We start from the raw sequence: 15885 nt of genomic DNA, 5'->3' as shown, positions 1-15885 counted from the left end.
GTGCTACACGTGACATGTGCGTGTGTCCGCGTCTGCTTGTGGTCCAGACTCCAAACTCAAATGACTCAGCACTCTTATCTGGTTTCCCTTATTGGATTGTCTTTATTATCAGCTTTTGCCTGTATACACATAAATGGTCCTTTTTTAGGTTACTGCTGCAACTGCTCGAAAAACTCTAAATAAGGAAAGAAAAATGTTTTCATGTATTCGGAGTCATTTCCCCAAAAGGCATAACTGATCAATTAGAGACACTTTGTGTGTGTGTGAGTGTGTGTGTGTGTGTGTGTGTGTGTGTGTGTGTGTGTGTGTGTGTGTGTGTGTGTGTGTGTATGAGAGAGAGAGAGAGAGAGAGAGAGAGACTCTTGTCAAAGAAAAAAACGCTAAATAAAAAAAATATATAAAATAAATAAATAAATAAATATATATATATATATATATATATATATATATATATATAATATAAAATAATGCTCACTAATAAGACAACGATTATGTAAGGGAACAATATTGTGCTTCTTATTCACAATATATATTATTGTATATTTCCAATATATATTATTGTATATTTTAATCTATATTATTGTATATTGTATATTTTCCTAAAGAACCACAATGACAGAGCTCTCTCCTTCTCGACTTGCCTTCAGTAGAACCCTGCGGTACTCAGTAAAGATCACATGAGGGTTCATAGGAATCAAAACACGAAAGTTCAGGTGCAGCTGCAGTTGTGAACAGGGAATTGTAGTTTAACTTGATACACTAACGTATATGCTTCTGCAATATAATATTAACCCATGTAGATACTGAAAAAATAAACAACATTCATTTCTACAAACAATATTGTATGAATTCACCTAGACAGATGTATTCTTTTTGTCTATTTTAACTCCGTTACACCTAAATAAAGTTTGAGAGCAAGCAGGTATTCTGTGTGCTAAGAGAGCGACAGCGCTTCTATCACTTTCGTTCTCATGTGACAATGTCTCTCAGCGACCAGTAGAGGGAGACATCGAGGCACTCTGGATAACAGCCTTTACTCTGGTACGTTTACATGAACATCTTAATATAATAATTTCATTACATTACAGCTGTTAAGAATACAAATGTTTTTTCACTGTGTTACTGTGTTCAACATCATATGGAAACCCAGACCAGAGGGACTGAGGGGCACTAATGAATTAACTTTAATTATAAGTCTATCTAAATGAAAGGACATAAATACACACGTGAACAGTACAACTTGGTCAAGGTATAAGGTAGGACTGAACATATGTGCAATGTATAAACAATATGATCAGCAATAAACACAAGAAATTATATTTAATTTCATTACACTTAAAAGTTATTAAATCACTTGTCCTATTAAGTTTATTTTATTCAATAATATTCAATTTAATATTTTATTCCTCTCCTCTCCACACTCCCCTCACTAGAGTTGCAGGAGGCATCGAAAGTTCAGTGCTTTTTCAATACTACAGTGTAGCAAACGAGTTGACTCAAACCCAATACCCTCGTGATGAGAGTCAAACATGTAAACCAGCAAGCAAGTAAGCAGGCAATGACTGCAGCTTGGTATGCTGACTACAATATATGGTAAAACTCCACACTAACTGAACAGACGGGAGAGTTTAAGTACAGAGATTGATGAGTGAAAGCAGGAACAGGTTAGCTCAGTGACAGAAACCATGGTAACCAGGCCAGTGTTCAGGCTAGGAGGACCTCTAGTGACTAGAAGGGACTATTGCTGACACAGACTTTGGAAACCCGTATTGCCTGACTGACTGGTAGGTGTAAGGTGAAATGGTACATTCCATTTTTCATTGAACTTTTCATAAGGTGCCATTTACTCACCATTATCACAAGTGCCATTTAATGTCTATTACTTTAGTTTTATTTCTAAAACCTAAGACTATGAACACTATCTTTGTTCTATTAATTTGTAATTTTCTCTCTGTTGTGTAAAGTGCATATTGAGGTTGGGTATAAACACCCTCTGTAGCACTGTTTAAATGGTTCGTTTCAAATCAATTGCAAAATTAATTTTCCTGGTTTTAATTCCAGTCTTCTCCTTGGATCTCTAGATATGAATCATCAGTTCCTCTAATCTCTCTGTCGTAGCGTCGTTGATGTGGCTGTTCAGTAAGAACCTGATATAGTCCTGATAGTAAAAAACTTTACAGCGACTTCTCACGTTCAGAGACTTAATAACGTACGCTGTACAAATATGACTAGAATTTCATTAGACGGGCTACCGTGTTTGTCTCTTCAGGAGGGGGAACTCCCCGCGTTTAGGACTCTTTAAGGTAAAAGATCGTGTTTTATGAGGAAATGAAGGCCATCAATTTGCTACTAGTAAACTATGACGCCTAAACTTAAGACAGGAAGAAGTACTCATACAAAAACAAATACTAAGGCCTAATTTACAACTATAATGTATAATCATGTAGCATTTTTATCCATATTTATGTTTAAATCATAAAAATGTAAACTTGCCTAAGCAAAGTCCGAGAGCAAGCAGATATTCTGCGTGTTTTGAGAGCGAGAGCGCTTCTATCACTTTCGTTCTCATGTGACAATGTCTCTCAGTGACCAGTAGAGGGAGACATCGAGGCACTCTGGATAACAGCCTTTACTCTGCTACGTTTAATCTAATAATTTCTTTACATTACAGCTGTTACTAATGAAAATGTTTTACGTTTATGCCGATTTTGTTACTGAGCACAACATTTCAAAAGCCAGACTAGAGGAACTGAGGGGGACTGATGAATCAACTTTAATTATAAATTAAAAACACATGAACAGGTAGGACTGAACAATTGTACAATGTATAAATGATATGAGCAGCAATAAATCCATGAAATGATATTTAATTTAATTACCCTCAAAAGCTATCACTTGTCATATTAAGTTTTTTATTTTATTCAATATTTTATTTCACTCCTCTCACCACAGAGTTCACACTTTGCCCCTCCACACTCCCCTCACTAGAGCTGCAGGAGGCATCGAAGGTTCGGTGCTTTTTCAGTACTACAATGTAGCAAACGAGTCGACTCTGTAACATTCGATGCTTTCAATGCTGAATATAACCTGAGGAACCGAATCAGTATTCTGGACATGTGAATCAAACTGCGCGTGCTAATTTGACTCGGACGGGTGACACTCCAGCTGTCTCGAGCAGCGAGAAGGCAGCACAGACTGTGTGAAGGCGGGAAGCTCGCTAGCTCGCTAGCTAGCATGGCTACAACAACAATGAAAGACGGTCTCAAGGAGCCAAGTGTGGCCACATTTAGCCTACATCACTGATGAAGACGGCCAGAAAACGGATACAACAAAATCTCTACGAAAAAGGTGTTATAAATCTCTCCACTGCAAAACAGCAACCAGCAGCTTAACAAAGCATTTGACCAAGAAGTATCCTGACCTATACAAAGTGACAGGTTACCATAGATAAAGGCTACACCGGTTTGTATGGGAACGTGTCTTTTCTGGGCTTGTTCCTGTGAGCATGGTGTCCTCCGTCCCTTCTTTCTGGGTGTGTCCCCGTTTTAATGGAAAACAAGCCCTCTAGGTACATCAGGTCCTTCAAAGGTGTTCAGCCCATCAACCATATGTCATACTGCCTCCAGCTCCCACAGTCGTTGTACATAAACCCCACACCTAAGGCTCCTCCTATATTTCTTCGGTGTGATATCTGCAACCGTGACACCCAGGCTAACTGAGCAGTGAGCACAGTGTGTATGTGAACTAGCTAACACTGCCAGAGCTAATGTAGGCTAATCTCCTCCCAGTCAAACAAACCCGACATATTACAGGTCCAATAGGAAAATGAAGGATAAGGAACATGGTGGAGAATGAAGTGTGAAAGACCCTCAGATGGAAGCAGGGGACTGGACCCTGGATTACCTGCACCCACTCAAACACTACACATTTAGTGAGAGTTTTAGTTTTGTAAGAAACAATCATGATCTGCTGAATATGAGGGAATGATTAGTGATCTAAACCTCCCTGAAAATAACTGATTTCAAAAAAGCTAAATACAAGAAACTAAAATCAAAATCCAAGCCACAAAATATATAGTTACATAAAGCAAAACACATATAAAAGGCCAGCTGGTGTCTGTCATATTCAGAGTAGCCTTTAGGACTGTAAGGAATATCACAAATGTGTTTAATTAAAACAAGAAATCTAATAGTCATAATAATGTCTTGGCATTATCAGTGAAGTCTTAGATTTACAGGTAAGATACAGATGTCTCTCATATGTAAGATCACATTATACTTGGTATACTTAAACACAACCAATACAATCAATTTTATTTTCACTCATCTGTCTTGATTGCCAGAGTACACATGAACCCTGCCACTTTGAACATATGAGAAGAGGACTTCTTTAAAATTAATTATGAATGATTTCTGCCACATTAGCCAGAATGCTCAAAAGTAGATCTATAAAAAGCAACTGTTTTTGTATGTTTGAAGCCAATTTCAAAGCCAAATGTAAAGTTAAATGTATTTATACAGCTCTTTTTACAACAGCTGTTGTCACAAAGCAGTTTTACACATGTCTGAGTCCATGCCCCCAGTGAGCAAGCCAAGGAAGCAAGGAAAAACTCCCTAGAGCACGAGGAAGAAACCCTGAGGGGAACCAAGACTCAAAGATGGGGCCCATCCTCCTCTGGCTGACCAGAAATCACAAAAAATCAAATGACTAGAGAGGTTTAAAATAGACCCTGAAATACAACCCGCAGACTCAGTTTCAGTGAATATAATCTTACAATGGCCAACAAAATGTAATTTTAAAAAGTTACATTTTTCAAAACAGTTCTCAACCATGCAAAACGGAATAAATGTTAAAGTAGACTGAAACTGTGTTATTGCAAATCAACACTAGAGGGCATCTTAAGTAAATAAATAAGATCTGATCCCAGATAGAGGAGATGAGGGACTACAGACCTGATCCCAGATAGAGGAGATGAGGGATTACAGATCTGATCCCAGATACAGGAGATGAGGGATTACAGAGCTTGGCTCTGGTGTTTATGTGGCAGAGTGATAAAGAACCCTTTGTACAGATGATATGTAGGGTGATTCAGCTATAGTATAGCTATGCAAGAAACAAAACAAAATGACAAAAATTGTATGTCAGGGAATTATTTGTGATCTGCACATTCACAGAAAACCTAAAATAGTTGAGAAAAGCAATAAAGAAATGAAATTCCCCAGTACAAGGAATAAGGTAGTTTCCCCTGAACTTAGATTTTTAGACTTAATATAAGCAGTATACAGGCCCAAACTGTAACTTTTTTCCTGTTGCTTTCTAGTCTAACGGTTTGTTATCGTGAAAGTATAGCCTTCTCTCCACCGTATGTGTTGTTTGTATTGTTTGTTAGCGTGAAGTGAGTTAGCCTTATTCAGCTAAAGAGCTAGCCACAACTCCATGCTACACCACTGAACGGGCTACTCCTCGACAAAGAGGATTGGAATCTCCACACTACTGCTCATGTGGATGGACTAGGAGGACCGGAGTTTCAGAAAGTTAAAGTAGTGATCAAAATATTATCCGGTGTTCTCCTAAGGTGACTTGTGATCTCAGTGTAGTGTGTTTTGAGGGCTTCTGTATCAGTTTAGAGTCGTACAACAGTGTGTTTGAAAGCATGAAGATTTATCATGTTTCTGTGGGTATCTGAAGACACAGCGCAGAGAGCTGAACAGGACCAAAGTGGATTATTCTGGTTTGTTTTAGCAAAAGGGTACCAAGTGGTACAAGAAACAGTGTTATCAATATTAGGAGGGCATATGAGATCTTTTTATTTTTTTTAAAGAGACGTCCCTTGTTTGAATATAATGGAACCAAACTCTACCTGGTATAAGTATTGAATATCAAATTGCATAATGGTAATAATTTGGACATGATGGAATATGTAAAAAATGAAGGAAAAGTGTATAAAAGTGTATTTAAAAAAAGGTAGCTAATTTTAAGAAGTGAAGGTTTATCTTTCAGTGATTCCTACATGTTATTAAGTGAACGCTTCAAGATGGAGGATCCTGACAGGTCAGACTGTCGGGATTAAGATAGAGCTAAACCTTCTGTCTTCGGGTTCCCCACTCATCCCCAAAGAATACATGTCATATGCTATAAGGATTTGATAGCTAGTCGCTTAAAGTGTTTTCTTGTTCTTTCTCAGTGTTTAGGAATCAGTCATGCATTTTGTGTTACACCGTAAGATACTTTTAAAAAATTGTTTTGATTTCATATTTTTCTTACCTTTTAGCAACTGGCAAGTAATATTCCACACTTCTGTACTATACTGTATATTGTACTACTATATCTCATTTTATACTATATTATGCATTTTCCATACTATTTTTGTACTATATTTTTACGATTTTACCACATAATGTAAATGTTGTACTGGAGTAACATCTGAATTTCCCCTCTGGAGCATTAAAGGCTATATCTTATTTCCCTTTGTTTGTCTTGGAGAATATGCATATCCTTTGACTGCTAAAAAATACAGAAAATAAAACACAAAGCAAACTGACTGTCAGTGTCTTACTTTTTTATTTGCATTTCCCAATTTTGTTTCATTTTTGTCAATAATCATCAATTATGAGTACTTTAAGATAAACTGTATCGATAACTGTGCTCTGACCTGGAGTGCCAGCAAAGATTAAAATGATCCAAAGGTAGAAGCTGCCATTTCCACAATGTAAAAAAAACCTTTCTGCTCATTTAATGTTCATTAAATTATACAGGGACATATCCAAGTATTAGACTTGGAATATAAACGATTGTTCATGACAATTATTTTACATCAGTTCATGTAGTCCCATATGTGTGAGCTCTTTATGTTTGTTAATGACAGCTTAACTACAACGCTACATACGTTTCAGCCATTGCACTACATTCGCACTACTATTGTCCAAAAGATGACAGATGGACAAATTAACAAATAAAATGAAGTTCTAAGACCCGAGTTCTTTTTGGTTCTGGACTGAAAAAAACCCCAACTTTTCCTATACTTTCCTAAACGTCAACCTCTTCTAAGAAAAGCCCAGGAAAAACCTCCCAAAGTCTTACTGCATCCGGATTTTATCCAAATCTCTGGAGGGGTGTTAACAAGGGAGTTGGTCTAACTAACTCATTCACTTCTAAGTCATGAATACTGATTTCCTTTTTCTCACTCTAGAAGGGTTCAGATTTCTTCCAGTCATTTTATTTTAGCTGATTACAAATATAAAAACACAAAGGAAAACAGTTACACATTCCATATAATAACTTAATACATAAAGCCAGATAGGCCAGATTTTCATAGATTTTCACACTTAAGTAGAACGTTATTATCACACAAATTCACTTGTGCATGTCCATGTCTAAGACACTATTTCTCATTTTCTTTAGGCTCAGAATGTCACAACTTATTAATTAATAACTGCATACAATGAACCTGCTGCTATGAACACACAGTTCAGTTAGATTATATGACAAATCTCGCTACAGTCACTGGGTGGCACTGTGGGTCCGTGAACTCAAAATACTGTGACCTCAGAGGAACTCAAAACATGACAACCTCAATTCCTTTAATAATTCTTTGTGTGATTCTTTAAAAACCTTCCCTCTGTCATCTGCTGAATAACTTCACCTAGGACACGCGTGCCACTTGTGGGTATAAACACGTCAAAGAGAAACCACACTGCACACAACAGCTGAATTTAAACAAGTGGTGCACTGCATGGCAGTTCCATAACTCGCTCATTAACTCTGTGAAACAAATGGATCAAATACACTGGATCATCTAATAGAAAAATAATATAAAAAATAACTAAACACATATCAAATAGAAACACAATACCATATCCAGCATATTTACAGCATAAAAAAAGTTGTTTTGATTTTTCTTACCTTTTAGCAACTGGCAAGTAATATTCCACACTTGATAAATTGACTACAAATTAAAGATTTTCTACATTGTGTGAAGTTAACAACTGGGGTATCAGTTTAATTGAATTGAAAATATTATACATTATATAAATATTATATATTATTTAAATATAAGAAGCTACGCCAAAACTTTCATAAAGCACTAGGCCTCTTTGTGTATCACGATAATGTATAGAACGCCATTACATAATGATGGTGTGTGTGTTTCTGCAAATGTGGGCAAGAATAAGAGAAGTGCTGTGGCTCTGTGTGAAGTGCAATGCCACCACAACCAACCCACAGACCCGCTGAATGGACATGGCACTGATATAACATATGTTAATATGTTATATAACAATATAGTTATACCTAAACACTCGATGTTGTATTTGTGTAATATTAGATACAATGGTGCTATATCTGTGTAAACATGTGGTATCTATGTAATGTAATTATATTGGATGTTAGGTACTGACTGGCCGTTCTCCAACTTTGAACTTTAACAGCTACTGAACGGACTGACTTGCTTTGCTGATTTCTTAATAGACTGAATGAAAATGGGGAGAAGACTCAAATCTTATTTTCCATCATTTCAACAGAATTTTTAAGATTTGAAAGTTTTCTTTAAGATTTTAGTGACTTATTGATCATTGACATAGAGAGACAGTAGAAACATACAAAAAACAAAACAGCAATGAAGTAATTAAATTACAGCACCAAAACCCGTGATTAAAGGTTGCACAAAGTTACACTAATGAAATACAACTAGTCGTGTGCAGAAACTATGGGACAGTTCTTAACCACAGTCACCCAAAATCATTTATGAATTCATGTAAAAATGTATACCTTATGCGTGGGGACACGAAAACACCTGTTCCGCCACATCATACTAAATATTAACTATTAGAAATGTAATGAGTCAGAATAATTTTTAATAGATATAATCAAAGCGTACACATTCTTTATATCATGGAGATGCTTCTAGACCATTCAAAATGTAATTAAACGAGTTATTTCCATGCCATGAAATTCATACAGTAGTCTGACACCATCTTAACTGGCGATTTTCTTTTGTTACCCTGCGCATTTACAGCGCAGCTTCCTGCGTTATTTCGTTCTGTCCGTGAGGCTGCGGTAATGCCCTTTAATGCCCTTTAATGCCACTCCACGTTCATTCAGACCCTCCGGTTCTGTATTTCTGACAGCGAAACACAATACCATATCCAGCATAGTACAAATTGAGTGCTCTAGTTTGTAGTGGTAGTGTCTGAAGATGCCTCACTCTGAACATTGCCTGTAAAACACACAAGATACTAAAATACAAGACTTTTGTTGACAACATCATCTCTATAATTGAGTGTTAAACGTTTTACATCAGAGAAGTAACCAGCTGACTATTGACTGGCATTTTGTACTGAGCTCAAATTCAGTGAAATTTTAAGAGGCTACTGTATGTGTAGAACACCACAGTATTACTAACAGAAATAATAACTGAGCTCTTGAATTAAACTGCTTACTGCACACAGAAGTGTAAGTGACCAGAGGGGATTTCTTTGCTCCTAAAACACAGAAAACATGAAATATAACAGATGAGAATTAAAAAAAAAAAAAAAAAAAAAAAAAAAAAAAATATATATATATATATATATATATATATATATATATATAAAATAAATGGTTGTGGTCTTGGGATACAGAGTTTGGCCTGGTAGGCATTTAAGGGTAGACATGAGGTCTACTAAAGCAATAGTTAATCAGGAGAAAAATATGAAGAATACAGCTCTTAATTTTGTCTTCATTTACTAATAAGTCTAGTATGTGTTATACATTTAAGACAAAGTTGGGATTCAACATGCAAAATGTAATAAAAGACAAAACATCCATCTCACCGTTGCGTTTCCTGCGGTATACGAGGAAAACAGTGACAGGAACAATCACACACACAACCACCAGCCCAAGCACCATAACCACCACAGTCATGGTGGACGCGTCTACAGGGAGCCTGATTTCTGCCAACAGAGGAAAAGTGAGAATTAGTCTCCTACTAATTATTCCAAGGATCATCTGTGAGTTATTGATGGATGTTTATTTGGACAGTATGTGTACAATAACACTGGCTGATGAGGGCTGATACCCATGCTGATGTCAATCTTGTTGTCCAGGCTGAGGTGCATGACCGCGCAGGTGTAGTTGTGTTTCTCTCGCATCTCCTCTGCACTGACCTCCAGCCTCTTCCTCATCTGGTAGGTCCCGTCTCCGTTAGGCAGCACCTCCCCTCCAATCACACGCTCCTCAGTCACGGGTTGGCCGTCTCTCAGCATGGTCAGGTTGATGTGACGCGGGTAGAAGCCAGTGGCCAGGCAGGTCAGCAAGGCCCCTCCAGAGTGTGTAGGAGCCTTCTGGAGGAGCCTGACTCTGGGCTTTACTTCAGAGGAGGAGTTAAATACAAGCAACACAACCAATTAAAACAGTTCAGTGTCCTCATTACCCAGGTGTCCTAATTATTAAAAACCATTGAATAAACCTTATTTAAACATCAGTAAATGGCTACTGCAAATGGAAAGCAATCACAAAAAAATGTCTAAGAGAAATCCAACCCTACACACTTTGTGTCCAAATTTTATGTTCTAAAAACACTGATTCAGCCCAAACTATTTTCTTCCCAGTGTTTACTAAAAACACGTTCACATCTTGATCCAGTGAGAGTCCACTGTGAACCAATTAACTGTAAACCAATCAACACTGTTCTCACAGAAGAGAAATTAGCATGACAGGTTTATGACTGCAGCTTTAACTGAATATGATGGAACAAATGACCAATCATATCCTCAGATGTGTTCAAAATGACCAATCATATCCTCAGATGTGTTCAAAATGACCAATCATATCCTCAGATGTGTTCAAAAGATTGGTACCTTTCCTCCTGATTTGATTTCTGTTCTCATGCAGCAAGTCCTTCAGTGCTTTGATGCAGACAGGGCTGTAAACATTTGCATACAGCCACTGAACATGATTCTTTTTAAACGTGTCCCACAGATTTGTGAACAATGCTGGAAGCGTGAGGGTGTTGAGCTGTGAGTTAAAGAGTAACTCTCCTTGTCCGACTCCGTTGAAAGCTTCCCATGACCGCAGCATTCCTGGCGAGTCCTTATCAAACAGCTCACATCCTGCCAGTCTCTGCTGAACATTAACTCCTGTCACAGAATGGAAAAGAATACGTTACTTGATAAAAAATAAAAAGCTAATATGCCAAATACACCAGGTGTTTTGTTTAAGTAGGCCCACATGCCAACCATTAAACTCTCTTCTAAGATTTATACTGACTGCATTTACTGCATAACTGCTAGTTAAGGAATTCTAGAAAAACAGGTACGTTGTGGTAAAATAGCAATTTCAAGTTTGAGCAACAAATACAGATGGTGAAAAAACTAGACAGACAGGTAGGTAGTGGTAGCTCAGTGGTTAAGGTACTTGACTAGTAATCTGAAGGTTGCCAGTTTAAGCACCAACACTGCCAAGTTACCACTGTTGGGGCTCCTGTGAAAGACTCTTAATTACTCAAGCTGTGTTCAGTTATAATTGTAAGATGCTTTAGATAAAAGTGTCAGATAAATTCTGTAAATGTAAAGCAGGCTGAGAAACTGCTGAAACACAGTGAATTCTTGAAGAGTTGAGCTCATACCATGTGTAACATTGTAGTGTTTTGCCAAAACCAAAACCCAGTTTTTCATGCTTCTATACTGGTGATCAAATATTAATATTAAATCTTTCTGTAATGTATCTTCATGGGCAGGTTTGTAGTCTCTGTAGATTAACTTCTTTACATCCGAGTCATAATACAACATCTGAACATCATCCAGCATCACCACTGCACTGAACTCTGGGAACGGTGTTTTTCCAAAGATGAACATTGAAAATACATACAGAGAATGTGAATCTGTAAAAAGAGGAACAAACCAAATGCACTTAGTTTTCCTAGCACATGGGCATATTAAATGCATTCCATCTACGCTTGTATTAAAGCATGAAATGAAATATGAATGCGATCCGATCACCGAAAACCCGTTTTAATGCACAGAATAAACATATTCTAGGTTGCAGCAAGAAGCAGCAAGTGAAATTTTTATTTCAATGCATATCTATGTGCAAAATAATATTTTAGAAGTGTATAGATTTCATATGTAATTCAGACGAACCGATGATTTAACAGGGCTGAGTATTTCTGCAGTGCTATATGTATGCAAACTACACAACCTCAAGTTACTCTAAATTGTCCTCTATTTGAAGGCAGCCTGCTTTAATAGCTACAGACATGTAGTCCAACATTTGTGAAGCAGAGTTTGAACAAAATTCGTATCAGAAGTGGTCTTACCTGTACTGCAGAGGTACGGTAGAACAGAAACACAGCATAAACACATTAGCCTCTTCATGTTGGCTCAGGTCCTGAAATTATGTAACCTGATATACCTGAAACCAAAGTCCTAACGCAACAGCGCAGCTCAAAAAAACAGGAGAGAAAAAAGACTTATTTATGGGGAAAAGAAGACCCAAGTTTGTTTATATAAAGAAATAAAAATAAGAAAATACATTTCAATATTTCATTTCCTCTTAATAGTCATGTGGCAGTGCCAAGAAGAGTGTTTTTGTAAAAGCAGGAAGTGACTGAAAGAGTGATGAGCCTGAACAAGAAAATGAAAACAAAACAGGCTTGGATTCCTTCTAGTATCGAAACAGACGCTGGCTTCTCTCCTGGTGGGAGGTACAAGTAACGCACTGTGGGTTTAATCCTGTGGGTTTAGATAGAGGATGAGTAGGGCAACTAAGGAACAGATGTGATGAGTATTTAATAATCTGGTGATAGGGGGAACTGAGGAACAGGTGTGATGAGTATTTAATAATCTGGTGATAGGGGGAACTGAGGAACAGGTGTGATGAGTATTTAATAATCTGGTGATAGGGGGAACTGAGGAACAGGTGTGATGAGTATTTAATAATCTGGTGATAGGGGGAACTGAGGAACAGGTGTGATGAGTATTTAATAATCTGGTGATAGGGGGAACTGAGGAACAGGTGAGTGAGTAATCAAATGTTTTTGGTTAAGGAAAGTTAAAGTAGTGATCAAAATATTATCCGGCGTTCTCCTAAGGTGACCTGTGATCTCAGTGTAGTGTCCTTTGAGGGTTTCTGTATCAGTTTAGAGTCGTACAACAGTGTGTTTGAAAGCATGAAGATTTATCATGTTTCTGTGGGTATCTGAGGACACAGCGCAGAGAGCTGAACAGGACCAAAGTGGATTATTCTGGTTTGTTTTAGCAAAGGAGTACCAAGTGGTAAGAGAAACAGTGTTATCAATATTAGGAGGGCATATGAGATCTTTTTATTTTTTTTAAAGAGACGTCCCTTGTTTGAATATAATGGAACCAAACTCTACCTGGTATAAGTATTGAATATCAAATTGCATAATGGTAATAATTTGGACATGATGGAATATGTAAAAAAATGAAGGAAAAGTGTATAAAAGTATATTTAAAAAAAGGTAGCTAATTTTAAGAAGTGAAGGTTTATCTGTCAGTGATTCCTACATGTTATTAAGTGAACGCTTCAAGATAGAGGACTATGACAAGTCAGACTGTCGGGATTAAGATAGAGCTAAACCTTCTGTCTTCAGGTTCCCCACTCATCCCCAAATAATACGTATCATATGCTATAAGGATTTGATAGCTAGTCGCTTAAAGTGTTTTCTTGTTCTTTCTCAGTGTTTAGGAATCAGTCATGCATTGTGTTACACCGTAAGATACTTTTAAAAAGTTGTTTTGATTTCATATTTTTCTTACCTTTTAGCAACTGGCAAGTAATATTCCACACTTGATAAATTGACTACAAATTAAAGATTTTCTACATTGTGTGAAGTTAACAACTGGGGTATCAGTTTAATTGAATTGAAAATATTATACATTATATAAATATTATATATTATATAAATATAAGAAGCTACGCCAAAACTTTCATAAAGCACTAGGCCTCTTTGTGTATCACGATAATGTATAAAATGTATGGACATAATGTATGGACATGGCACTGATATAACATATGTTAATATGTTATATAACAATATAGTTATACCTAAACATTCGATGTTGTATTTGTGTAACATTAGATACAATGGTGCTATATCTGTGTAAACATGTGGTATCTATGTAATGTAATTATATTGGATGTTAGGTACTGACCAGCCGTTCTTCAACTTTGAACTTTAACAGCTACTGAACGGACTGACTTGCTTTGCTGATTTCTTAATAGACTGAATGAAAATGGGGAGAATACTCAGATCTTATTTTCCATCATTTCAACAGAATTTTTAAGATTTGAAAGTTTTCTTTAAGATTTTAGTGACTTATTGATCATTGACATAGAGAGACAGTAGAAACATACAAAAAACAAAACAGCAATGAAGTAATTAAATTACAGCACCAAAACCCGTGATTAAAGGTTGCACAAAGTTACACTAATGAAATACAACTAGTCGTGTGCAGAAACTATGGGACATTTCTTAACCAGTCACCCAAAATCATTTATGAATTCATGTAAAAATGTATACCTTATGCGTGGGGACACGAAAACACCTGTTCCACCACATCATACTAAATATTAACTATTAGAAATTTCATGAGTCAGAATAATTTTTAATAGATATAATCAAAGCGTACACATTCTTTATATCATGGAGATTCTAGACCGTTCAAAATTTAATTAAATGAGTTATTTCCATGCCATGAAATTCATACAGTAGTCTGACACCATCTTAACTGGCGATTTTCTTCTGTTACCCTGCGCATTTACAGCGCAGCTTCCTGCGTTATTTCGTTCTGTCCGTGAGGCTGCGGTAATGCCCTTTAATGCCCTTTAATGCCACTCCACGTTCATTCAGACCCTCCGGTTCTGTATTTCTGACAGCGACCTGAATTTCACGTTAAACGCCAAATTCAAATGTCACGCGTAGGCGGGTTTTTACGGCCGAATGTAAACAAGTCGCCCTGATAAGAGTCCGAAGTCTCCCAGAGCTCGACACAAACTTTGGGTAGCAGGTGGTTCACTGAAGGGATTTATTTAAACGGACAAACGGCGAGACGGTTGATTGAACATATTTGGGTAAATCGCGGTCTTACCTGAACTGCAGCCGTACGGGAAAGCTATCAGGCCTGTACAGCAGACGAATATGAGGCTCTTCATCTTGGGGTTCACTTTCAGTTTCGGTATGAACTTACTAATATTGGTCGTAACCAATGACGACCACCCAGCAAACGACGGACGTCCCAGCTATCAAAGCTCACATTTCATTCAGCGCTGGTGGAAATCCATGATTTATGGAATACAACTAAATGTTGCGCTTATGATTTTTAATCGATTATTTTTAGTTCAGTCAACACTGAGAGCATTTTATTACAGTATTTTATAACTGACATGTAAATGCATTATACATGCATGAAACGTATGTCTGTATTGCTAGAATAAGCCTGTATGATTAATATAATTTTGAGCTAAAATCAGCAGAATGGCTACACTAGTTAATCTTAATTCTGGCTAAATGGTGTTACATCCATGATATTTATGGAAGAAACATTCAACTGCTCCCAAGTATATAAATCTAAAATGATTCTGAGCTGGGATCAACAGAAAGTTACACAGGGGTGCCGGGCAGATCCCCTGCCAGAACAGGCTTCCCCGCTTAAGTCTGGTCACATGTCTCCTGTTTTCATCCTACTTCAACCACTCCATGCTTGTTTCAACTCTCAGTGAACGGCTCAGTGAAGGGCTGGACTTTGCTCTAAACTCTACACAGCTCACTTCCTCCTGCCGGGGCCTGTGAATGTTTTCAGGCGGAACACGGTGTACGTCATTTCTGCACTCATTTACATGTCAGTACAATCATTGTTAATTTCTCTTTTCACCTTTGCACTTTAAAAA

General features: G+C 37.2%; 1 protein-coding gene across 8 annotated transcripts; it reads right to left on the bottom strand.

Moving 5' to 3' along the window:
• Positions 1-7200: 7200 nt before the first annotated feature.
• On the bottom strand, positions 7201-15608 carry LOC113569051 (major histocompatibility complex class I-related protein 1-like). 8 transcript variants are annotated; one of them, XM_081695291.1, is made up of 9 exons: positions 15087-15608; positions 14151-14221; positions 12293-12418; positions 11603-11857; positions 10836-11114; positions 10055-10345; positions 9810-9929; positions 9438-9479; positions 7201-9214 (listed from the first exon to the last, which is right to left on the bottom strand). In XM_081695291.1, the coding sequence occupies exons 3-9, from the start codon at positions 12348-12350 to the stop codon at positions 9168-9170; spliced, it is 1092 nt and encodes a 363-aa protein (XP_081551417.1). In that variant the 5' UTR covers positions 12351-12418; positions 14151-14221; positions 15087-15608; the 3' UTR covers positions 7201-9167. The 8 variants fall into 8 exon arrangements, with proteins under 8 accessions (XP_081551417.1, XP_081551424.1, XP_081551402.1 ...); XM_081695298.1 differs by having other exon boundaries at positions 12293-12401; XM_081695276.1 differs by having other exon boundaries at positions 14151-15608.
• Positions 15609-15885: the final 277 nt, after the last annotated feature.

This window comes from Electrophorus electricus, chromosome 2, assembly GCF_041902795.1.
Source record: "Electrophorus electricus isolate QZ-2024a chromosome 2, ASM4190279v1, whole genome shotgun sequence".
NCBI classification, from domain to species: Eukaryota; Metazoa; Chordata; class Actinopteri; order Gymnotiformes; family Gymnotidae; genus Electrophorus; species Electrophorus electricus.
The sequence above is the reverse complement of the archived record's forward strand: the minus strand, read 5'-3'. Positions and strand labels throughout refer to the sequence as shown.

Bases quoted from the DNA above. Each gene is read 5' to 3' on its own strand.
- LOC113569051 (XM_081695276.1), bottom strand. From the start codon at position 12,350: ATGAAGAGGCTAATGTGTTTATGCTGTGTTTCTGTTCTACCGTACCTC. The intron at 9,930-10,054 runs GTATCAGCCCTC...CTCTGTTGGCAG, and splicing joins CAAGATTGACATCAGCATGG to AAATCAGGCTCCCTGTAGAC. The intron at 9,480-9,809 runs GTGAGATGGATG...TCTGTGTTTTAG, and splicing joins ATACCGCAGGAAACGCAACG to GAGCAAAGAAATCCCCTCTG.